We start from the raw sequence: 25,969 nt of genomic DNA, 5'->3' as shown, positions 1-25,969 counted from the left end.
TGTGATCCTTTGACCTCTTCTCCCTGGTAGTCCTAAAGCTTAAGCTTTAATGGACTGGCCATTCAGCGACAGCCTTTAAATCAACTCTCCTTTAGCAGTTACGTCCTCACCAGGAAATCCAAACTGGTTCCATCCTAACAAAAGCCTGCGTGCCCTTCCTCCCCACCGGAGAAACAAATTGAGCTGATCAACAAAAACAAACAACAGGGAATGTGTTTTGTCTGCGCAGAGTCTTTCTAATCTCAGCTTAGCCTGCTCACTTCGAGAGCATGGTGTTTATACGGTCTCTGTGTGTGTGTGTGTGTGTGTGTGTGTGTGTGTGTGTGTGTGTGTGTGTGTGTGTGTGTGTGTGTGTGGTGTGTCTGTGTCATGTGTGTGTGTGTATGTGTGTGTCTGTGTGTGTGTGTATGTGTGTCTGTGTGTGTATGTGTGTGTGTGTATGTGTGTCTGTGTGTATGTGTGTTTGTGTGTTTGTATGTGTGTGTGCCTGTGTGTTGTGTGTGTGTGTGTGTGTGTGTGTGTGTGTGTGTGTGTGTGTGTGTGTGTGTGTGTGTGTGTGTGTGTGTGTGCGTGCGTGCGTGCGTGCATGCGTGTGTGCGTGCGTGCGTGCGTGCGTGTAAGCATCTGTATGCATGTAAGTGTGAGCGTGATAGAGGAGCATATCCAGATTTAGATTCAGATTCTTTCAGATTCTGGTTTCAGACACGGGTTACTTGGGAGTGAAATGCTTTCCTCGACCTTACAGGAGCAAAATATAATAGTAACGTCAAATAAAATAGTGACATAAGGTGATAGAGGTAATATCTCATAGTGTGTGTGTGTGTGTGTGTGTGTGCTTGCGTGCATGTGTGTGTGTATGAGAATTTGTGTGCATGCCTACATATATGGTACAGTATGCGTGTGTGCATGTGTGAGCGTGACAGAGGCAGCATGCATGTGTATGTCAGAGTGTGCAGAATGCGGTGTAGGATACGTGCACGTTAGAGGTCCCTCAGCTGTTCCCCACTGTGTTTATTTGAGTGGGTCAGCAGTGACCCTGCACACAAACACCCCCCCCCCCCCCCCCCTCCTTTCACTCTGCAGTGCCCTCCTCCCCCAGGGCCCCTGTCCTGTCACTCTCACCTCCCCAACACATCTGGATGCTCTTACTGCCCTTCACTACACTGGCCTTACACACTCACTGTCGCGCCACGCACCGCCGAAAACATACTCAACCGTGTGCCGCAACAGACGCCTTCTACGGAATGTTTTGAGCATCCCTCCTTCCGTGTCGGAAGAGACAGCAGACGGTGTGCGCCACGCGTTGATATATAAGAAATGCTGTATATCAACAAAAAAAGATTTTTTTTTAATTTTTTTTTATTAGGCCTACTGGATCTTGTAAACAGGTCACAGCAAAACGGTAATGTTCTGCTTTTCCAATGTTTCCAAGGCCAAGCTATTGTGCTGGGAGAATTATGAAATCGTTTAAAGTACATGAGGAATGGAGAACTTGAGACATGTACGTATATACTGTATATATACACAGATATATATACAGGCATGTACATATATACATATATAGTATATACTGTATATATATATATATATATATATATGTCACAACTCCTTGGTGGAGACCAGACCCACAACCACCCTTTTAGGCATTAACATGATCTATACATACAAAACTATTTGCTATGCCAATATTTTCCCCCAAATGTACAGCCCACCATGATGTGTTTCGTACAGCCCACCATGATGTGTTTCCCCCCATCATAGTGAGACATAGCTGGGGAAGGAGGAGACAGTGAAGAGGACTCTAAATCACGTTATTATCTGCTTGGTCTGGTCTCTCCCTTTACTGGGCTGGAATCTGGCCCCGTTCCACCACAGATGGAAGAGTCTAAATAGGAGCCGTCTCATTCCCTCACAACTAGACAACTAGACACTCCGCACACACTTGGCCAAAACAGAGTTCTAATATGTTTGTGTGGTGTGTGTGTGTGTGTGTGTGTGTGTTGTGTGTGTGTGTGTGTGTGTGTGTGTGTGTGTTGTGTGTGTGTGTGTGTGTGTGTGTGTGTGTGTGTGTGTGTGTGTGTGTGTGTGTGTGTGTGTGTGTGTGTGTGTGTGTGTGTGTGTGTGTGTGTGTGTGTGTGGTGTGTGTGTGTGTGTGTGTGTGTGTGTGTGTGTGTGTGTGTGTGTGTGTGTGTGTGTGCGTGCGTGCGTGCGTGCGTGCGTGCGTGCGTGCGTGTGTGTGTGGGCGGCTCCACCTGTGTTTGTTTTTGGTTGGTGGGAGGAGGATGGAGGAGGACGTGTGTGTGTGTGTGTGTGTGTGTGTGTATGTGTGCGCTTGTGTGTGTGACTGTTCAACGATTTTTTTTACCATATTTAGTTTTTTCCAGCGCAAAGTACAGTGTGATTTGTTTGATGTTTTATTTTTTTGTCATGTCTTTTTCATTAAAAAAGGTATAGTTATCCAACAATCTTTATTATACTGCTGCAAGGAATTTTCTTTTGATTACCTTAAAAAAAACATTTTACGATTTGTATATATCGTTGACGATGGTATAGGGGAAATTCATACCTTTGTTTGAATCCATGAGAGTATACCTTAAAGGGATAGTTGTGATTTTCTGACCCATTCTGACCCACTAGCCCTATGTCTTACTTGAAGCTGTCGATAAGTAGGGCACTCCTCAGCTCAATCCACGCGGAGTGCATTTTCAGTTGCCTTCAGACGGCAGCTTGACCCCATTGGCATCTTGTGCTAACTAGCCAAATCTAGTGTAGGGAACAGCTTGATTGTGCTGAGAAAGGACACCACAGATCAATAATAACTATCCCTTTAATATTGGTATACCGCCCAGCCCTGGTGTGGATGTGTGTGTATGTGACAGAGTTGTGTTGTGTACAGAATGACGATGGGGGCCACTGCTGTCTGGTCAACAAGTGGAGCACCTTCCTGAAGGCCAGGCTCATCTGTTCAGTGCCAGGGGCTGACGGGATGGAGACGCACTTCGACGAGCTCCGTGAGTCACACACACACACACACACACACACACACACACACACACACACACACACACACACACACACACACACACCACACACACACACACACACACACACACACACACACACACACACACACACACACACACAACACACATGCACACACATGCACACACACACACACACACACCGCTACACCTCCACAGAGAAAACACATGTGCTTTTAAACCTCCATCCATTTTCTATTAGAACGGTGCTCGTGGTGAGTTTTAAGGTCCTGCCGGCTGAATTGGTCCGGTCTCTAAAACAGAGACCAGAGGAACATGACAGGAAATTACTGTAGATTGCAGCCCCCCCCCCCCCCCCCCCCCCCCGCTGGTGTGATCGCTGTAAAATATGAAGTAGATAATAATAGTAATCTACTATAGGGTTAGTTTATAGAGCAGTCTGCACCAACACCTGCCAAGAGTTTACTCACTCTATAGCACACACACACACACACACACACACACACACACACACACACACACACACACACACACACACAAACACACACACACACACACACACACACACACACACACACACACACACACACACACACACACACCACACACACACACACACACACACACACACACACACACACACTCATGAATGCAAATACACACATGGGCACATGCATGCATGCACACACACACATGCACACAGACACACACACATACACACGTACTGTCACACACACACACACACACACACACACACACACACACACACACACACACACACACACACACACACAGCCTGCAGCCTGCCGTTCCTACTCTCCCAGCCCTCCTATGGCCCATACAGCACACACTCTAATGGGAATCACACACACCCCCGTGCTCTCTTGTTATTTTCTTTCAAGATGTCTCAAACAAAAGGCTCCATTCTCTGAGAGAAGTGTGAGGTGTCTGAGCTAAACCCACCACACCCCCTCCTCCTCCCAGACATAGAGGATGTGAAGGGGCAGTCCTCCTCCCTCTCCTCCTCCTCCTCCTCCTCCCCCTCCCCCGCTCTCCTCCTCCTTCTCCCCCTCAGCCTCCTCCCTCTCCTCCTCCTCCTCCTCCTCCATCTCCTCCTCCACCTCCCACCTGTCCTCCTCCCTCTCCTCCTCCTCCCTCTCCTCCTCCTCCTCCTCCTACTCCTCCCCGCTCTCTCCTCCTTCTCCCTCCTCCTCCCCTCCTCCCTCCTCCTCCTCCTCCTCCTCCATCTCTCCTCCACCTCCCACCTGTCCTCCTCCCCCTCTCCTTCTCCCCCTCCCTCCTCCTTCTCCTCCCCCCCTCTCCTCCTCCTCACTCTCCTCCTCCTCCTTCCCCCTCTTCTCCTACTCATCCTCCTCCTTCTCCCCTTCCTCCTCATCCTCCTTCTCCTCCCCCTCCTCATCCTCCTCCGCCTCCCCTCTCTCCTACTCTTTCTCCTCCTCCTCCCTCTCCCCCTCCTCCTTATCCCCTCCTCCTCATCCTCCTTCTCCTCCTCTTCCTCATCCTCCTCCGCCTCCCCTCTCTCCTCCCTACTCCTCCTCCTCCTCCTCTCTCCTCCTCCTCATTCTCCTCCACCTCTCCTCTCCTCCTCCTCCTCATTCTCCTCCTTCTCCCCCCTCTCCTCCTCCTTCTCCCCTCTCCTCCTCCTCATTCCCCCCTCCTCCTCCTCCTTCTCCCCTCCTCCTCCTCTCTCCTCTTCCTCATTCTCCTCTGCCTCCCCCTCTCCTCCTCCTCCTTCTCCCCCTCCTCCTCCTCCTCTCTCCTCTTCCTCATTCCTCCTCCTTCTCCCCCCTCTCCTCCTCCTCCTCCTCCCCCTCCTCCTCCTCCCCCCCCTCCTCCTCCTCCTCCCAAACAGAGTGCATGTGAAGGGGCAGTTCTCCTCCTCCTCCTCATTCTCCTCTGCCTCCCCCCTCTCCTCCTCCTCCTCCTCCTCCGCCCTCCCCCTCTTTTCATCCTCCTCCTCCTCCTCCTCCTCCTCCCCTCCTCCTCCTCCTCCTCCTCCTCCTCACAGCAGACGGATCAGATCACTGAGCAGGAATGTCAAGTCTATTACTATGTCCAGATAAAGCTCCTTGTCTCTCTCTGTGTCTCACCATGGTCTCTGTGATTTAAATTAGAGCCAGGAGAGATAAGGGCTGTTCAGAGTTGAGTCTGATAACGGCTTCCTGTCCTTTGTCATTTTGTCTCACTGGCTGCTAATACATTCCCATCTGTCATCCTAACGTGCGCTGCATTGTTAAGACGTGGTTTTGCTTTTATAGTAGACATTACTGTATCAGTTGTCCTTAACAACACCATTTCAAATTAGGCAAATTTGAATGAGATTAAACTATTAATGATAACATGTACATATTATTACCACATCAAAGCAGGTGTAAAATGTTCTCAATCATTCATTGTGTATTCTATTTGCTATTATGGGTGTTACCAATAGGAAACTATCATTAGTCATTTTATAAAATCACGAAAGAGGGACAAGAGCCAGTGATACGTTTTCAGTACGTTTTCATATCAGTAATATATATATATTTTTTCATTAAATTTGACTGGCTGTTTAATAGTAAATATATATATATTTTTTAAATTCTAATGAAATGGACTGAATGAAAACAACAGGTGATTAATAGTGTTTTTGTGTTCATTGTGTTAATTGTGTTTTTGTGTGTACATTAATCAAGCACTCTGATTTTTTGCTGGCAGCGCGTGCACTACTCCACTTCACCTAAATTAAATGAAAGGGTCTCAAAGTGAGAGGAGTGTTTCTCAGTATTATTGGTGCGGGTGGTTGTTGACACAGGCGTGCCGAGCGCAGTGGGCTTACAGGACTGTGGAGAGTTGGCAGCGTCGCGTTACACCGTTACAGGATATTACTTTAATAAAGCTGTAAATGTGTATTGGAGCCGACTGCAGAGGTCTAATGAACAGGATGGACAGACAGACAGACAGACACCACGGGGCTAAACATACCCGTAGAGGATCTGGACAGATGGACTGACTGACTGACTGACTGACTGACTAAAAGGCAGACTGAAAGACAGACAGACAGACATACAGATAGATAGACAGACTGACTGACAGACATGCCAATTTGTACACCAGTCATCCCTGCCTGATTCCTCAGCCGGGTATTAAACAGAACATAGTTTCAGTTGCATGCTAATAGCATCTAGTTTGCTATCTGGTATGACAGGGTTTATTCCCTTGGACTCTTTACATTGTAGGATAATGATTTTAGGATTTCACAAGGCCAACTGGATCATTAACGAATAACGACATTCAGTTTGGGTTGTTTCCTGAAGGGCTGCATGCTTACGATGGCATGTAGTTAAAGGAAAACTCCAACATTTTTGGAAATTAGCTTATTTGGCATCTACCCTGGAGTTAGACATGAAGATACATACCCTTTTTCTTCTCTGTGCATGCAGTAGGAGTAGGAAGACACGCACCGTTAGCCTAGCTTAGCGTCAGTCACTGGAAGTAGGTTCCTCCATTAGCCTAGTTCCCAACGTCTTCCTACTCCTACTGCATGCACAGAGAAGAAAAATGTATGTATCTTCATCAAATAAGCTAATTTCCCAAAATGTTGGAGTTTTCCTTTAAGAAGAGACACCTTATATATGCGTTACGGTGCGCCAGAGAAATTCACTTCAAGCCGAGACTCGTTGGTAGTTGAGAGTGCAGCCAACTATGCTTGGGTGAAGAGAGAAAAAGTACTTACGCCCGTCCGTCCGTCCATATGATCATAGTAGTACTGTAGTACAAGGACACGAGGGTCATTACGGAGATGTTTGATGAAACATTTGGACCAGCTGTGGTCCTGGCGGTGTTGGACCGGGGTGTTCTGTGTTCTGTGAACCTCTTAAGGGCTGCAACAGTTTGTTCAGTTGGAACGTGTACAAAGTTTTGCCTCTTGCTGGCAACTTTGCACCGGAATGATCCACAGGTTGAAATACGCAATGTAAAGATGTTTATGTGTGTCCTGCTGTTCTGTTTCAAATGAAGGAGCAGATGGATGCCAGAAAGAGAGAAAGATGATGAGAGACACAGGGAGGGAGACAGAGAGAGAGACATAGGGAGGGAGGGAGAAAGAGAGAGAGAGACCGAGAGAGAGAGAGAGAGAGAGAGAGAGAGAGAGAGAGAGAGAGAGAGAGAGAGAGAGAGAGAGAGAGAGAGAGGGGATGAGAGACAGAGAGAGGGGGGGTTAAGATGGAGAGTGACATATTTAACATTTGTGCCAATAATCTCAATATTTGAAGTGAAATTGACAAAGGGAGACAGAGAGAGATAGAGATAGAGACATTATGTACAGAGATAGTGGGCGAGAGACACAGAGAGAGAGAGAGCGAGAGAGAGAGAGAGAGAGAGAGAGAGAGAGAGAGAGAGAGAGAGGTACAGAGAAAGAGGGCAATAACTGAGGGAAACAGGGGGAGAGAGAGGGACTTAGAGTAGATACAGAGTGAGAGGGTGGGAGACAGGGAGAGACAGGGAGAGAGCTACATTCTCCCCCTCGGTCACATCATACGTAAATACCACCTCAACTTCCACTGCTACGCTGATGACACCCAAATTTACATCAGTACACAATCCCCCCACAGCCCTCCCCTCAGTCACATCGAATCCTGCATCACTGAACTCCAAACCTGGATGACCCATAACCTCCTCAAATTAAACAGTGACAAGACATAACTTTTCATCATCGGCACCAAAACCACCCTCACCAGATCCGGACCCATCACACTTACCATCAATGACTCCACCATCACCCCTTCCCCCCTAGTCCGCAACCTCGGTGTCATCCTCGACCCCACCCTCTCATTTGACCCCCATTGTAAAAACATCATACTTTCACCTCTGCAACATTGCAAAAATCCGTCACTGCCTCTCCCCCCCTGCTGCTGAATCCCTCATACACGCCTTCATCTCCTCCCGCCTGGACTATTGTAACTCCCTCCTCACTGGCATCACCTCCCGCTTCCTCCATAAACTGCAGATGGTCCAGAACTCAGCCGCCCGCCTCCTCACTAACACCCGGTCCCGTGAACACATCACTCCTGTCCTCCACTCCCTCCACTGGCTCCCGATCAAGGAACGCATCAACTTCAAAACACTACTCCTCACCTTCAAAGCCCTCCTTAGCCTGCCCCCCCCCCCCCTACCTGACTGACCTCCTTCTCCCCTACCGCCCCACCCGTTCCCTCCGGTCCTCTTCCACTGTTTCCCTCACTGTCCCGTCATCCAAACTTAAAGGTTTTAGTGACAGGCTTTTTTACGAGCTGCACCCAGACTTTGGAACACCCTCCCTCAGACTGTCCGAGACTCTCCCTCACTCTCCACCTTTAAATCCCGACTCAAAACCTACCTGTTCTCCCAAGGATACAACCTTCCCTACCCATAACCACCCTCCTCCACACAACCACACTGTACATTGGAATATTGACAAAGCCATACTTGGTCATTTACTGTACATTGGAGGGGGTTGTGTTAGGACATTTGCAGGGGCCAGTTTCGAATTGCAGTCTCCCGTAGGTGTTCTTTGAGAGTGTTTTTGAAAGTGGGTAGTGATTCACATTCCTTTACAGCTTTGGGTAGGGCGTTCCACATTGATGTGGCATAATTGCGAAACGTGTTTAGTCCCTTGTTTGAGCCGAATCTGGGTTTAACATGATTTGTGGAGCTCCCTCTGGTGTTGTGATCGTGGTATTCACTGACCTTTGGGAAGTATTTTGACATGAACATGGGTACCTTGGTCGTGTAGTGTATCTTGTAGACCAGGCCCATTGCAAGTTGCTGTACTCTGTCGTCTACTCTAAGCCATCCTAGGTTGTCAACCCTCCCGTCGGTTTCCTTACTTCCCTGACTGTTCCCCTACTGGACTCTGTATCTGTTACTTGTTACCCGTGGTTGTATGTCCTGCGTCTTCATACTGTTGCTTACTCCCTGTGGTTCTTTGTTTCTCTGTTCATTTGTTTTGCTCATTGTCAGTGTCTTTGGGTTCCTGAAAAGCGCTTTATAAATTAAATGTATTATTATTATTATAGAGAGATACAGAGAGAGAGAGGGTGGGAGACAGGGGATTCAGAGAGAGAGAGAGGGCAGGAGATGGGGAGAAACACAGGGAGGTGCAGAAAAGTGGCATATATACATTATATAAAGAAAATGACCCATGGCAGAGATCCAGTAGAAAATAAAAGATTTGTCATGAGGAGAGGGGAGATGCGGAGGCTGAGGTTTTATTGCCTCACAAACGTAGGAAGGAGAAAGGCCAGCGCTGGAGCCTGGATCCTTTCATACTGTAGCTCTTATTAACATGCGAGTGCAGAGATCCCCTGGAGCCAACTCCTCACCGCCCTGTCAGAACGGCTTTTACTGCAGATCAAGTACCCTTTTTCCTTTTTTTACTTGGTTTTGTTTAATGAAGGCCATGATCTGTTTTCAGCGACTGGCTGCTGTTAATGATAGGTCTATCTTTATTTAATTTTTTTTTTACCTCTGTAGTGGTGTGTGTGTGTGTGTGTGTGTGTGTGTGTGTGTGTGTGTGTGTGTGTGTGTGTGTGTGTGTGTGTGTGTGTGTGTGTGTGTGTGTGTGTGTGTGTGTGTGTGTGTGTGTGTGTGTGTGTGTGTGTGTGTGTGTGTGTGTGTGTGTGTGTGTGTGTGTGTGTGTGTGTGTGTGTGTGTGTGTGTGTGTGTGTGTGTGTGTGTGTGTGTGTGTGTGTGTGTGTGTGTATGTGTCTGTTTGTCTGTCTGTGTCTATACATGTGTGCGTGTGTCATTTCTGCAGCTCAACAGCTGTGTGTCATTGAGCGTGTCATCTGTTGTGCAAATGGCCATGACGGTCCAGCTCTCTGTGTCCGTGGCAACGCATGACCGTTCCACTGACCCCACTGTAGCAGCTGCACTAGGCCAGAGGAGGATGGCAGGGGTGTGTGTGTGTGTGTGTGTGTGTGTGTGTGTGTGTGTGTGTGTGTGTGTGTGTGTGTGTGTGTGTGTGTGTGTGCGTGCGTGTGTGTGTGTGTGTGTGTGTCTTAAGGGAAATGGGTGGCTACGGTGAAATATGGACCATATGCTTACTGTCTCTCATCCCTCGGCTCTCCTTAGCTCCGGGAATGACACAGACACACACACACACACACACACACACACACACACACACACACACACACACACACACACACACACACACACACACACACACACACACACACACACACACACACACACACACACACACACACACACACACACACACACACACACACACACACACACACACACACACACACACACACACACACACACACACACACACACACACACACACACACACACACACACACACACACACACACACACACACACACACACACACACACACACACACACACACACGTATACAGACATAATGTTCAAGGCCCCCCCCCCCCCCCCCCCCCCCCCCCAAAGAAACTGTAGCAGCCTGACAGCCAGTTTCTCATGCAGGTGTAGCTGTGACTCTGAGTGCATGGATCTGAATCATGTATATATTTGCACACACACACACACTTCAACTTGAAGTAGTTGCATTTTCTTGGCCTCCTCCCCTCCTGACACTTCACTGTAATTGCAGACTCGCCTATAGATAGTATCTTTTAGCCTCTGTAGTTTTCCTGTACACACTCGGTTGTCTTCTCACATTGCGCTTCCATCGCGCCTCGGGTCCTTCTCTCATTGTGGGGAGAGAACAAGCCTCCAGAGACTAGTATTTAGGTCAGGCGGAGTGCAGGAGAGACACAACACACCCCAGCCCCCGCCCATCGCAGGTTTGAGGCCCTCTATTTGTTACCATGCGGGACCTTTCCTCACCATCCCCCGATGAGAGTGTTCGGATCTAAATCAGGCCACTTCTCAGGGCTACCGCTGTTCCATTCGGAGCCCCATGGGACAGACCGTGTGCACATCCCTGATACTTGGACCTCCATACACTGGCCCGAGATGTATGATTCACATCTCCTCCTCTGGGAGGTGAAGGGTTTCTCCCTTTCCTCCCAAAACTCAAGACATGAACTATGGACACAGGAAGAGGAGAATCGCTGTATGCTGTGTTTAAATCCTCTGTCTCTGAAAGAAAAGTCTCAGGTGGCAGAGAGAGCACTTTATCTTGTCAAGTTCCGACCTTGGAAGGCCAAGCTATGCGTTTTCAGAGCCGTACTGTAAATTGCATTGTTCTGCTGTTGATGGCTCTAGATGGATTGCTTCCTAACAGTACGCTATGCTTCGTTTAGATAATCGGCAAACAGCGCTGCTGATTTATAGTCATGCTTAAGTTGATGATTTGGATACTTTCCAAGAGGAGCAACCAGTCAAGGTTTTGCATGTTCATGTTGAAGTTTTATTACATTGTCAGTGAAGTAACGGTGCGTTTTGATCGGCCCTCGTCAACATGTAAAAAATCGTACATTTATCATGTCAGAAAGGCCAGAAAGTTAGGACCAATCAGCTCCAAGGTAGTACATTCAGCCAGATCATTCAACATTTACTTTGCGTTGCAGACGGTTTGATTACGTTTTTAGGAATCCCAGTATGTCAATATCATATTTCTGATGATGTGTCATGATACTCCATGTTCATAATAAAGGATGTATGCACCACAAAAGGTGAAAGGTCACATAAACGTGACAACTTGTAAACGCATGGTATCATGGAACCCAAGTTTACTCCACTTGGTTGCCATTCGAGTGAGACAAGCGCACGTCTTCACCTGTCGGGTCCTTGCTGCTTCAGTTTCCTGGCAGGCAGAGTAGATTACAGTAGGTTTGTACTGAAGAGATTAAAGCTGGAGGGGGGCATTCTTATCTACACAAGGCAGCCAAGGTGCTCGCTCTGCTACCGGTACAGTAGGTACATTACCATGTCATCCTCTGTGTTCAAGATAATCTTCCATTTCCTTCTAAGCTCATTATGAGCTGCTAGCCTATGACAAAGCTAAGGTCACACACACGCACGCACGCACGCACGGCACGCACGCACGCACGCACGCACGCACGCACGCACGCACGCACGCACGCACGCACGCACGCACGCACGCACGCACGCACGCACGCACGCACGCACACACACACACACACACACACACACACACACACACACACACACACACACACACACACACACACACACTGTGGGCTCCCATGGCTGCAATTTAACTTGAAAATGAAGCAACAAAGATATTTTATTATATAATTTTATTAGAATAGTTGGGGGGATCGAGATCCTTCACTGATCATTGCCTGGGGGGTGGGGGGTTGCACTTACAGGAAAGACATGGTTAGAGTCGAAGAGGAGAGCAAACAATGAGGCCCTTGTATCAAACAGTCCTCCTTTTGGTCAGTCGCTCTTGGCTAGTTAGCTCTTCTTGCGCAAAACATACATCCACCAAAAACAGTCCAGCAGCAGCAATGGCTCAAGACAAAAGAGTGTTCCAACAATTAGACGAGGCCCGGTGGCCACTTAACACACTGTGAGGTCTGGCATTCCCACAGTCCAGAAAGAGAGTCACTGACAGGCGTAAGTAGGCAGGAGAATGAGTGAACTGGCAATCAGCAACCAGATGTGTGTCATTCCCAGGAGCTAAGCAGCTAAATGTGATAATACTGATTGCCCAAGATTCTTCCTAACTGCACTCTACCTGCCGCCGGGTGCTGTCCATGGTCCTGCTGGCCTTTCGCTAGCCCTTGGGGAGTGCTGAAGCACACACACACACACACACACACACACACACACACACACACACACACACACACACACACACACACACACACACACACACACACACACACACACACACACACACACACATACACACACACACACACACACTACCAACCAACACAAAACCTTGGCATGGAGTATCAACCCCTTGAACTGTATTCTCTAGGTGAAAATATAGGTGTCAGGGACACATATCACAACATAAAAGACAAAGACAAGAGACGTGATGGACTGTACCTTGTTCATCCAGTCAAACAGCCATGTATCCGTAAGAGGACAGCGTGTACTCTCAGATAGTGCTTCTTTAGTGTGCCACTCCTCCTGAGAAGGCATCTAAGGTGCCTCTCAGGCTAAGGCAGGATAGAAGCTGTGTAAATATTAGCGACAAGGGAGTATTTTAGCTGCTGAACGTGATGTTTCTTTAGCCCTGGTCTCATTGTACTGATCTGGTTCTTTCTTTCTCCTGCAGGAGATGTTTACATACAGCCTACACACGATACCAAGAACCCTGTCATCTACGGAGTGTTTTCTGTCTCTGGGTTAGTAACTACTTACAGGTTTCTGCACCGTACCAAAGGTTTCCTTTACCAAAACAAAAAGGATTGCGGTATTTCCGTCGTGGTAAAACAACATTATGTCATGTGTCATCTGTATCTTTGTTTAAATTGGGTTATATCATAGTATTTCCATGGTATTATTTAAGTACAAAAGTGGTACATACTTTTTTTTATCATGTTGTTTTTTATAGTACTTTTACTGTAGTACATAGCTTTTTAATCTAAAGTACCTTCTACAGTAAAATTATTATAATCTAAAGTACCTTCTACAGTAATAGTCTAATAATCTACAGTACCTTCTACAGTAAAAGTCCAGTGAATCCTCTCATAATTTCAAGTGGGATGTTTATATACCTGAAGAGCACCTTCTTTGTCATTACAACAGTTTAGTTGTAATGAATCAATAAGCTCTCTCGTCCCATGGTCCTCTGTTCCATAGAAATAGTTAAAAGTAAACAAAACTAACAGAATAATCTGTATCACAGTCCTCGTCTCTTGTCCTCGTCAAGTTCTTATCCGTTTGTCTCTTGTCCTCATCAAGTTCATATGTTTGTTTCTTGTCCTCGTCAAGTTAATATCTGTTTGTCTCTTGTCCTCGTTAAGTTTATACAGTATGTGTTTGTCTCTTGTCCTCATTAAGTTAATATCTGTTTGTCTCTTGTCCTCATCAAGTTAATATCTGTTTGTCTCTTGTCCTCGTTAAGTTTATACAGTATGTGTTTGTCTCTTGTCCTCGTCAAGTTCATATCTGTTTGTCTCTTGTCCTCTTTAAGTTCATATGTTTGTCTCTTGTCCTTGTTAAGTTCATATCTGTAGTCTCTTGTCCTCATCAAGTTCATATTTGTTTCACTCTTGTCCTCGTCAAGTTCATATCTGTTTCTTTCTTGTCCTCGCTAAGTTAATATCTGTTCGTCTCTTGTCCTCGTTAAGTTAATATCTGTTTGTCTCGTATCCTTGTCAAGTTCATATATGTTTGTCTCTTGTCCTAGTTAAGTTCATATCTGATTCTCTTTTCCAACCCTCCCTCCTCTCCAACAGCTCAGTCTTCAAAGGCTCTGCGGTCTGCGTCTACTCCATGGCTGACATCCGGATGGTCTTCAACGGACCTTTTGCCCACAAGGAGGGTCCAAATTACCAGTGGGTGGCCTATACTGGGAAGATCCCTTACCCTCGACCTGGGACGGTGAGCCCCTTTAACCCCACCATGACGCCACGATAGCTGGCATAACAGACACCTCAAATAGAAACCACCTGGTTGGTAACATCGGTATAAATAAGCATAATGGTAAACCCTCACATCTAATCCAAAAACATACAAAATGACCATAGCCCCTTTAGATTCAAAACGCCTTCATTGATCTGGCATGTTTTTATTGATCTGTCATGGTTTTATTGATCTGACATGGTTCTATTGATCTGACATGGTTCTATTGATCTGGCATGGTTCTAACTCTTTGGCCATAGGCCTTCATCAGGGAATGACTCAAATCAATTTGATGCTGTGATTATTGCAACTTTGTTTTGTGTGAATCAGATATTCCAGATATACAGTATACAGATGTACAGGATTACAGGATACTGTATATATAGAATATAGTCTTAACTGTGACATCATATCGTGGATTATTATTATTTATTTATTTTTATATTGATAATCATAAACAATGAATGCTTATTTTTTGTATCCACAGTGCCCTGGTGGTACGTTCACCCCAAACATGAAATCCACCAAGGACTACCCTGACGAAGTCATCAACTTCATGAGGAACCACCCCACCATGTACAACGCTGTGTACCCAGTGCACAGGCGCCCCCTAGTGGTTCGGACCAACGTGGACTATGAGTTTACCACCATCACTGTGGACCAGGTGGCAGCTGCTGATGGCAACTATGAGGTTCTCTTCCTGGGGACCGGTGAGTGGCTCCTCCATGAACTTTTTTTACATTGCAGTGTTTACTGAGAAGGCTGAGAGGGAGACAGTAGGAATGTTGAGAGGGAGACAGTATGGGAGACACTGGAGAGAAGGTTCTTTATTGAGACAGTAGGAAGGCTGAGAGGGAGACAGTAGGAAGTTTGAGAGGGAGACAGTATGGGAGACACTGGAGAGAAGGTTCTTTATTGAGACAGTAGGAAGGCTGAGGGAGACAGTAGGGGAGACACTGGAGAGAAGGTTCTTTATTGAGAAAGTAGGAAGGCTGAGAGGGCGACTGAGGTGATTGATAGAATGAAAATTGTATTAACAGATTGCAGAATGGGTAAAATACAGTACGGCTCAATACACACAATTGTTAACGGGATGCAGACCAGAGAAATACTTTCGTCTTGTTTACATCAGGGTCCCCCATTTTCAATTCATAATGAATTGTAAGTAAGGGTGCAATTAGCAATCCATTCTTTGTGGATCTAGCCCTGAGAGGGAGACAGTAGGAAGACTGAGAGGGAGACAGTAGGGGAGGACACTGGAGAGAAGGTTCTGATGGGATTCGGTCCCACTACACTATCTCTGTATTTTGTGTATATTTTTATTATTATTACTACTACATTAACCATTACACACCAAGTAAATGTAAATGTTGAATTGTAAACATAGGAGGAGCCTATTCCCTGTCCACATGGACCCAATTATCTGCAGAAAGTTCAACAATGGGGAGAAAACGACCTCCCCTCCTCCTGCTGTAGAAATGCCTCCACATGGAAATGTTTGTTGTCCCCCTCAATCATTCACCATTGACAGAAAGGCCTCTCCGGTCCTTTTGTGTTGGAATGGATGTTTAACCAATCAAAGGGATAGTACCTCGTTCCATTCACTTGAAGTAAACAAGTCTTGTACCTGCAGGGGACGGATGGAGGGGAGGTGGGGAGGTGGGGGGGATTAGGGAGGAGTGGGAGTCGGGTGAGGGGCGGGTACAGTAAGGATGTCCATCACCCTTAATCTCACCCACTGGTGTAAGAGGGATCCTCTGTTTGTCCCCATTCCTTTGAACCTTTTCTAAATCCCAGAGTGACATCGGTCCCACAGAGCACGCAGTCCTTAACGCGCTGTATATGATTCCTTTCAGCTGGCTTCTTTTGTCCCCCTGGTGGGGGGGGGGGGGGGGGGGGGGGGGTTACTAATGGGTTTGTGTGCGATGGCGGCCTGCCCCACTGTGCCTGGGAGTCGGGAGGAATGCCTGTCCTTTTCAGCTCCTGTCAAGAGATTCAGAGCCGCGTCGAGGCACATCTGCGCCGTCATAATAAATCTCAGGTCTCCCGTGCTCAGGAATGCCTCACTCTGTGCAGAAATCCGATTTGCCACCAGGGCAAGGCGCAGCCCAGGGAATACTGTGCCCTCGGGCTCCCCGGGGAATGGGTCATGGCAAGGCAAGGATGGCGAGGTGGAGGGGGGCTGTCATGGTTGTATGACAGCTTGTACAGTAAAGCGAGTGGAACAGAGTCGTACGGTTATGTCATAGGGCAGAGGTTAAGCTATGGAGATACACCTGGGGGAGAGAGAGCGATGGAGAGTACAGCAGAGCTGTGATGAATATGAGGATTAGCTCATATTATCTGTAGGTGGCTGAGAGAGGAGAATGAGGGCCCTTAGGGTTCATTTGACAGGCTGACGACGACGGGGGTCTCAGATGGCAGGTGTGTGTGTTGTGTAGGTGTGTGTTCGTAGCTGACAGGTGTGTGTTGTGGTCCACAGACAAGGGGACGGTTCAGAAAGTGATCGTTCTGCCCAGAGATGATCTACAGACTGAGGAACTGATCCTGGAAGAAGTGGAGGTGTTCAAGGTGAGATGCTCTTTCGTTCTTTCTTTCTTTCTTTCTTTCTTTCTTTCTTTCTTTCTTTCTTTCTTTCTTTCTTTCTTTCTTTCTTTCTTTCTTTCTTTCTTTCTTTCTTTCTTTCTTTCTTTCTTTCTTTCTTTCTTTCTCTCTCTCTCTCTCTCTCTCTCTCTCTCTCTCTCTCTCTCTCTCTCTCTCTCTCTCTCTCTCTCTCTCTCTCTCTCTCTCTCTCTCTCTCTCTCTCTCTCTCTCTCTCTCTCTGGACATATTCATATAAACTGGGTCAGGGGTCCCTGTTGGGTTGGGTGTTTGGCCCCCTTCTGTACTTATTCTATGGCCTTCTTTTCGGTCTGACCTTGGGCACGATAGAACGCCACAAAAGATACATTAATTTAAGTTGAGGTGTGGTGCCTTTGGGTGGGGGTGGGGTTTTTGGGGTGTATGTATGTATATGTACGTATGTACGTCTGTATGAATGTATAAATGTATGAATGTATGTATGTATGAATGTATGTATGTATGTATGTATGTATGTATGTATGTATGTATGTATGTATGTATGTATGTATGTATGTATGTATGTATGTATGTATGTATGTATGTATGTATGTATGTATGTATGTATGTATGTATGTATGTATGTATGTATGTATGTATGTATGTATGTATGTATGTATGCATGCATGCATGTCTGTACTCCTTTTGTTTCTGTCTTTGTGTTTGTTTGTTTTTTGAAGATGAAAAACAAAGATACTGATTAGCCCCCCCCCCCCCTGTTGTTCCTCTATTCCAGGTCCCTACTCCCATTACGACGATGAAGATCTCATCTAAGAGGGTAAGCACGTCCGCTTCGGGAGATCCCTCACAGGCCTGTGTGTCCTCGCAGGGTTGAAGAGGCAAGAGATCAAATATATGAAGTGGGAAATTATTTAGAAATGTCACAAGCTCTTCAGCGTGCACACAGCTGTGGAGCGGACGTTTCCCCTCGTAACTCATGGGGTGTACCTAGCCTGGAGAGACAGACAATGAACAGAGAAATATGGAAAAGGCATTAAAAAGTTCCGTGTTGTCTTTCACTGCGATTAAAATACTTGGCTCTCCCCTGCACATGCCATGACATCATTCTTGGGCGAGAGAAAGAGAGAGTCACCATTATCCATAGTCTGCCAGAGTGATGAAGTCCAAACAGCTGTACATAAAGAACTGAAAGGTGCACTGTGGTAGGACGATGGCAAAACCTGAGCGTTGTTTAGATGAGATCAACGGCTGCTCTCTCTCTCCCAAATGAGCTCCCAAATGCTCCTGAGTAGACGGTTATGCTAGCGGCAAGGTGCACATTTAGATTTTTAAGAGTCATCCGATTGAATCAGTCTGGCTTTTGCCGACTCTACCTTTTTTGGTCTTAAAAACAGCTTCGGCTGCGTCCCTCCGCTCTCCCTTATTTGAGGAATGGCCTTGAGCACTCTTTTTTGGCTGTGGCTTTGGTTTTCATGGAACCGGTCATCATATACACTTACAAAGAGTTACTGTCGGTGAGCCTGTCCCATGATATTAAACCATGGAAACCATATTGGCCTACTGGTTTCTTGAATAACGATGTTGCAATGTTAAGAGATATCTGGACATTATAACGAGACATCAAGTAACAACCAAAGTCTAAAGATACTAAACAGAAGTTCCTTTTGTTTAGTTTTTTATTTTATTTTTAAGTAATATAAAGTGAGATTTGTACAAATTGTCTAATGAAATTCTCAAATAGACACTACCAATTAATTTCTATACCAATCCAATTATTTTACTGTCACTAAATACTTGTAGTCACAAAAAAGTTGCTATTTTCCCACATGTTCCTAGGACGGTCCCAGTATCAATATGATATCCTATTGCTTGTCTCCAAACTCCTGTATAATCCATGGCTCTTCCTGGAAGGATTCTTGTAACACCACACTCTCTGTCCCCTCCAACAGCAACAGCTGTATGTATCGTCTGAAGAAGGGGTGACGCACCTGGCCCTCCATCGCTGTGATGTGTATGGGGAGGCCTGCGCCGACTGCTGCCTGGCCCGGGACCCTTACTGCGCCTGGGATGGCAAATCCTGCACCCGCTACTCTGCCTCGCAGAAGAGGTGAGCGCCAGCATCATCGCCAGCATGAGCTCAACTAACTAGACTAACTAACCAACAGGAATGGTTTGTTAAAGCCTTGGCATAAGACGGGTCTATGGCTGAATGGCTTCATGGATTATAAAAGGGCACTTGATTGCTTTAGAGCAGGAATTATCACTAACTGGTTAGACTTACAGATTCACAAATAAATAGCCTATACACAACTTGTGCCAGCAAATATCCTAACAATACTCTGTAAGCAAGTGAATTATATTATACTATATAAATACATGGCAATAAAAGCATATGGAACAGACTATTACTGAATGTGATACTATAGTTGAATGGCTTCATGTATTGTTGGATGGCTTTGAATGGCTCGCAGTTGCTTTATAATATTTTCTCTCCTTATTCGGCGATACTGGTCTGACCCCTTTAGACGTAGCCGGAGGCAGGACGTCAGGTACGGGAACCCCATACGCCAGTGTCGGGGCTTCAACTCAAATGGTAAGACAGGGTTTCTGCCTCAGTATCAGTCAAACTGGCTAAACATAAAGATGACTGTTATTTAGGGCTGGGAGGTATACTGTATTCCATGAAGATTTGTACTATACCGGGGCGGCTAGGTGGTGCAGTGGGCAAGGCGCTCACCACAAATGCAGGAGACGCTGGGTTCGAGCCCAGCTCTCCGCATTGCTATCAGCTTGGCTGGTCGTTCATACTAATACAATTGGCAGTATTGGGGGGTGGGAAGCTGATGGGTGGGGATCGGACGTTGTGGACAGCGACTCCTACAGGTCAGTTGGTGCGCCTGCGCAGCAGAATCAGGAAGCGACGGGGGCGGCGTGCCCTCCAAACGCAGACCCCCGACGCTGAGAGATCGAGCTGTGCAGGTGAAAAGATGCGACTGCTGCTTCCTCGAGTACCGGAGGGGAATCGTGATGTAAGGCTTAGTCCACATTGCAGCCGGCTTGTGGGAGGCATGGCCTAACAACGTTCGAGACAGGGGAGGGTAGAATTGGACGATACGAAATTGGGATGGGAGAAAAATAGAAAATGGGAGAAAAAGTAGATAAAAAAATTTGTACTATACCGTTGACTGTATATGTTTGTTTATCGGAAAATAAATTATTTGCAGTAGTATTAAAAAGAAAATGTCAATGAAATAGCATCATGACTATTATAAATATATGTCATATCAAAATATCATCAAATACTGTTAAACTGTCAAAACTAAGTAAAATATTGTGATATGATATTTTGGGCACATCAGTGCTACTGCTGCTGCTACTGTAGGTGTTGAAAAAAAACACATTTTCGTCGTTAATTATAACGATGATGCATTTTAGCAACTATGCAGTACTTTGTGTGAATTTAAATTCCATGCATCTACACTGTAGAACTTTGATTTGTCATGGGTCTTCAGGGTCCATGGTAATGGGTGTATGGTTGCCATAACAACATCTCCCCCCCCCCCCCCTGTAGTCAACAAGAACACCCTGGAGATGGTGCAGTATGGGGTGGAAGGCAGCAGTACCTTCCTGGAGTGTCAGGCCCGCTCGCCTCATGCTGTCATCAAATGGCACCTGCAGAGGGACAACAGCGACCGCAGGAAAGAGGTGAGCTGTCGACTTGTATGTTTGTCACTGCTCTGTACTGTACATATACTGCCCTGTACTGTACATATACTGACCTGTACTGTACATATACTGCCCTGTACTGTATATATACTGCTCTGTACTGCACATATACTGACCTGTACTGTACATATACTGCCCTGTACTGTATATATACTGCTCTGTACTGCACATATACTGCCCTGTACTGTACATATACTGCCCTTTACTGTACATATACTGGCAGTAAATGTATATTGTGTGGTATTATGTATGTTTAATTTTATTGTAATTCCGTAGGATTGTAGGAAGGATTCTATTTAATTTTTTATACTATATATATTTAAATATATATATACTGTATATATACTGTATATATGAATACATTTTTCTTGCAGGATGATTATCCATCAGGGAGTGGTGGGGGTTATGACTAAAGTAATGTGGTATGTTCCTGAAATCAGCGCAGCATTCCAGTTTGTGACATTATAGACGTTACGTTTCCTCTGTTACGTCACGAAAATAAATAAATAAAAGAATGTGTCCACTGTAATTCTGGCCAGTGATGATTTAACGTGATAAAGCGTCACTGCTCTGATTGCACGGTACCTGGCTTTCCCAGAGACCTCCGGCTGCCCTGTGAGTGGTGCACAGGGGGAGGGACCCCCCCCCCCCCCCACCACCTCATATCATATCCGCCCCTGAGGCACTAGTTCAAGTTTTATTGTGAGGCTATGTAGTGTTGCTGCTGCATCTATTTTATTGATAATTCTGTTGGAGGGTTTTCGGGTCCCACAGGCAGGGCTGACTTGGCTCTGGTGTTGCCTCGCACATCTGATTCTGAGTATAAAAGCTGTCATCACCCATTCACACAACCCTGGATGAAGATATAAAATATGAAATAAAATGTAAAGGAAACGTCAGTTTAATTAAAGGTGTACTGTGTATAAAATAGTGAAAACATTATTTACTGAACCTTTAATTATTAGAATTGTTATAGCTGGAGCATAGGAGATCATTATTTGAATGGTACTGTAAATATATGTGTAAACAAAATGCTGGTCCCTGAGCATTGTAAACAACAACACTGAAACAGTAAGGCCATTAGTCATGCATACAGTCACGCATTAACAGGGAATAATACACAGGTGGTTTGAGTGCTGGTATGGTGGCTTATGGTTTTAGTTTCGTTTTATTAGGATCTCTTTTAGCCCAGCTGGCCTATTCTTCAAGAGTCTTCAACATAGAAACATAATTTTAATAGATACAAACAGAAACAACCAACATTTGTACAATTAAAACCGAAAATTATCCCCATACATCTTACAACACACAAAATAACATAAAAACATTGAAGCAACAGAGTACAAAAAACCATGCCCTATTGCAGGGCAGCCACCCTACATACAATGAATATTTCTATTATCTCACATACATCAACTTAAGATGTTTCTTAAAACTATTGATAGCCATTACCCTAGTGGTCAAGTAGTTTATTCCTAATAGGAGAAGGATATTTTACCAAGCTCTAATGTTGGCCTTGGCAAGACATAATTTGTGCCTGTATTTGTTGTCATAATTGACACAATGTCTATCCCTCATCAAATGCAGTCGTCGTAAAAATAGCTCTTGGTTTCTTAGTATGTTGTACGTTATAATATAAACTCATGAGGCTTCTGTCAATGATATCATTCACAGTACTATGTAAGTCAGTCACTGGGGTGTCTGTCTCAACTCTGCCTTATTCTGTGCCTTTTGGTTGTTCTCTCATCTCCTCTCTCCCTCTCCCTCAGATGCGCTCTGACGGGCGGGTGCTGAAGACCGACCAGGGCCTCCTGCTGCGCTCCCTGCAGCCCTCCGACTCTGGCATGTACCAGTGCACGGCCACGGAGAAGAGCTTCAAGCACACGCTGGTCAAGCTCCAGCTGGTGGTGCTGTCGGGCCGTGCCGTCAACAACATCCTGGTGGAGGGCGGGGGCGCTGGGGGGCTGTCGCCGCTTTCGCTCCACGCCAGCAGCCAGTGGACCCCCAGCGCGGGCCAGTACAAGGACCTGCTGACCATCCTGAGCCAGCCCGAGATGGGCCTCATCAACCAGTACTGCCAGGACTACTGGCAGCTGGGAGACCCGTCGGTGGGAGCCATGAAGGCCAAGGACCTGAAGGAGCTCAAGGAGCAGAAGAAGCCCCGCAACCGCAGGCATCACAGGGAGATGGAGGAGGAGCAGGAGGAGGAGGAGGAGGAGACATGAGGAGGAGACCCCTCCCTCATCTGAAACGCCCTCACCCCCCACCATCCACTCACCGCTCTAAAAAGTGGAAGAGACTCATTTTGAGAGTGACAACGTGAACGAAGATCAAGAACTACAAACCGCGAAAAAATTTATAAAAAATAAAATAAACTGAATAAAGAAAGAGGCAAACAAACCAACCCCACCCACACATCCCTGTTAACAGAGGCAAACAAACGAACTCCACCCACACACATCCCTGTTAACAGAGGCAAACAAACGAACCCCACCCACACATCCCTGTTAATAGAGGCAAACAAACAAATCCCACCCACACATGCCTGTTAACAGTAAGATATATGATACACGGTATTTATTGTAGGTTGTATATAGTATCATTCTGTGGATTTCTTTGTACTTATAGATAAAAAACAAAACATGCTCTTTGTGTATAGGTACCTTTGGGGCAAATATTATTGTTATTATTGATGTTGTTAATTTTATTGTTGCTGTTACTGTCATTACAAAAAAGAAAATCTCATCTTTCACGTGTCAGTGTCGTATGACAGTTGACAACTGTTTTGAATGTGTTGACTGGCATGTAAACTGTTATGGACAAGCTACGAGGAACGGGGAAATGGACTGAGGATCGGGAGGGCAATGGGATCTCTCTTGTTTATTATTTTTTTGCTTTGACTCGATGTCAGGAACGTTATCCTGGCAAGCTCACCGTGGCATGCGGACAAAGACTTTCTGTTGCGCAGGATACACAAAGCGGTCCGTGTTGATGAAGATATGTCCCTTCTCGATGGGAACCCAGATGTAAATCTAGAACCAGATCTAAATGACTGATTTCATATTGTCACAGTTGTAATTGGCCCCCCTCTAAGAGGTTGTCGGTAACTTGCGCTGGTTTGGTTATCTCTCGCTAGTAGTGTTTTTGACTAATGGGTTGACTCTGAAATGATCAGCAAAGATGCAACTTCATCCCACTTGTTAGCTCAGATACTAATCCTAATTATGAATACATGTAGTTTAACTTAAGGATGAAAAAAAAGGATTTAAAGCTCAGTTGTACTTTGAGAAAACTTTTCCAAATGGGCTATGGTTTCCAATTTGGAAAAGTAACTTTATTGAAAAGACACTAAAACCAGATCAGTTACCAAAATAATTAAATACAAATAATATAATAATGATAAAATGTAAAGGTTTGGCTATTTATTTTTTACAAACTAAACACCCACATTTGACTGAGTATGAGGGGAAATAAAGGGTCAAGGTTTTGCACAAAAGGGCATTATTCTTAAAACCTTCAAGAGAATAACTGTTGAAGGTGGATATTCAAAACATTGGCCAGGGCCAAATGCAGCGATCACATTTTTGGCTAAGTAGATTTTACTTTGGTCAAATAACAAAGCACAATTCAGTTTGAGATATTTTGACCAGGCAGTGAGGTTAGCCCCGAGCACGAGCCATGTCTCTCCATTACTTGGTGCATTTAGCTCCATTGACATTCACACGTGGAGTAAAAAAAAATATTATATATATATATATACAGTATATATATCGCCCATAATACACAACAGAGCATTGTAACAATGTTGTGACACTAACCAAAATATTGGGAAGCTGGCTTTTCATTGTGTGCATGAAATCTGTAATTGTACTGTAATTCTGATAAGATGCTATGTGGTCGTTTTTATTTTTCTGTTCTTCATCTGTTTGAAGTGTACAGTATGGTTAACTGAGGGACGTCCTCGATGCAGCAGTGAAACACAAGATGTCGGAGAACAACTGCTTTACCTGCGGTCTACTGTAGCTGCTCTTCCAACTCCTCACCACGGGACAGTGTTCATTCCCAGAATCAAACGCAACGACCCATGACTCTTTTTCTTCCGACTGAGACCAGGGCGTTACAGCAAAATGGGGATGAGAAGAAAGGTTGTACAATTTGTTGGAATTTCTAAGATGTGTTTTTAGTTTTCTTTTTGGTTTTTTTCTTTTTTTGTGTTTTTGTTTGTTTTTGTATTATATTTTTTTCTTTTTGCCTTTTTTTGTTGCATTATCAGTTAAGACTTTCTGAAAAAAGACTAAATGCACAGAGGTGATGTTATTGTAATGACTTGTGTAAATTACTTTTCTTTTTTCCCTTCCATTGTTGTTGCCGACTAATAAATTAAAGCTCTATATTTTATAAAAATGGAATGTTCCCCCCTTTTCCTTGTCATTGGCTTTGATGATACTGGATGTTTCCCTGTTGTGTCCAGGAGGAAAGTTTCTGGATTATTGGAATAAACTTGTACCCTGTCAAAGAGACATGTACGCACATTTGTGTAAGAGAGCATAGGCTACTGTATTTGTGTTCGCAATGGGACGGTATTTGAGGAGTATTAAATTAGATCAGTGGTTCTCAAACTCTTTCATGTCAAGGACCCCCAAATTGATACAGAATTTTACTGGGGACCGCATGGAATCCCCTTCAAGGACCCACTTTGAGAACAACTGAATTAGAGGACCTTCTTTCTCTCATCCGCCTCTCCTTCCCTCTCTCTCTGATTACGATGGATTAAGAGATGGTCCTAATCCTTATCATTGAGTTTTGGTGTGGCCTGATGAACAAGACAAGAAGATAGATACCAATTTCATCAGTAAAAAGCTATCCTGCTGCAAGCTAACCAAGTGGATACCGACCACTAGCCTAGGTTAAAACTCCAGGAGAGGTGTTCTTGGCCAACAGCTAGGCTAGCTGGTCCATATCCACTTCCATTCATTTGTGCTAAGCTAGGCTAGTCTGCAGCCAGCTTTCTACTGAACGCACAGAAAGGAAATTGGTTCCACCTGCAGTCCCCCGGGTAGCAGAATTAAAGGTAGCATAAAGATAACTGATACGCTGATAAACTAGCTACCAACCTGTTACTAGGCTTCTGAGAGGCA

General features: G+C 45.4%; 1 protein-coding gene across 1 annotated transcript in view; it reads left to right on the top strand.

Moving 5' to 3' along the window:
- The window catches only part of sema3fb (sema domain, immunoglobulin domain (Ig), short basic domain, secreted, (semaphorin) 3Fb), a gene marked incomplete at its 5' end in the record, with an annotated part of 64,799 nt that extends 39,543 nt beyond the window's left edge, over window positions 1-25,256 (top strand). Inside the window, 9 exon segments of the mRNA XM_084315764.1 lie at window positions 13,234-13,303; window positions 14,360-14,504; window positions 15,013-15,235; window positions 17,008-17,096; window positions 17,881-17,922; window positions 19,055-19,212; window positions 19,631-19,698; window positions 20,677-20,810; window positions 22,601-25,256. Of these exon segments, the coding sequence (XP_084171890.1) occupies window positions 13,234-13,303; window positions 14,360-14,504; window positions 15,013-15,235; window positions 17,008-17,096; window positions 17,881-17,922; window positions 19,055-19,212; window positions 19,631-19,698; window positions 20,677-20,810; window positions 22,601-23,056 (1,385 nt within the window). The 3' untranslated portion in view covers window positions 23,057-25,256.
- Between the last annotated feature and the right edge of the window lie 713 nt (window positions 25,257-25,969).

This window comes from Notolepis coatsorum, assembly GCF_963971535.1.
Source record: "Notolepis coatsorum genome assembly, chromosome: 6".
Classification (NCBI taxonomy): Eukaryota; Metazoa; Chordata; class Actinopteri; order Aulopiformes; family Paralepididae; genus Notolepis; species Notolepis coatsorum.
This window is presented reverse-complemented; position numbering and strand designations above follow the sequence as displayed.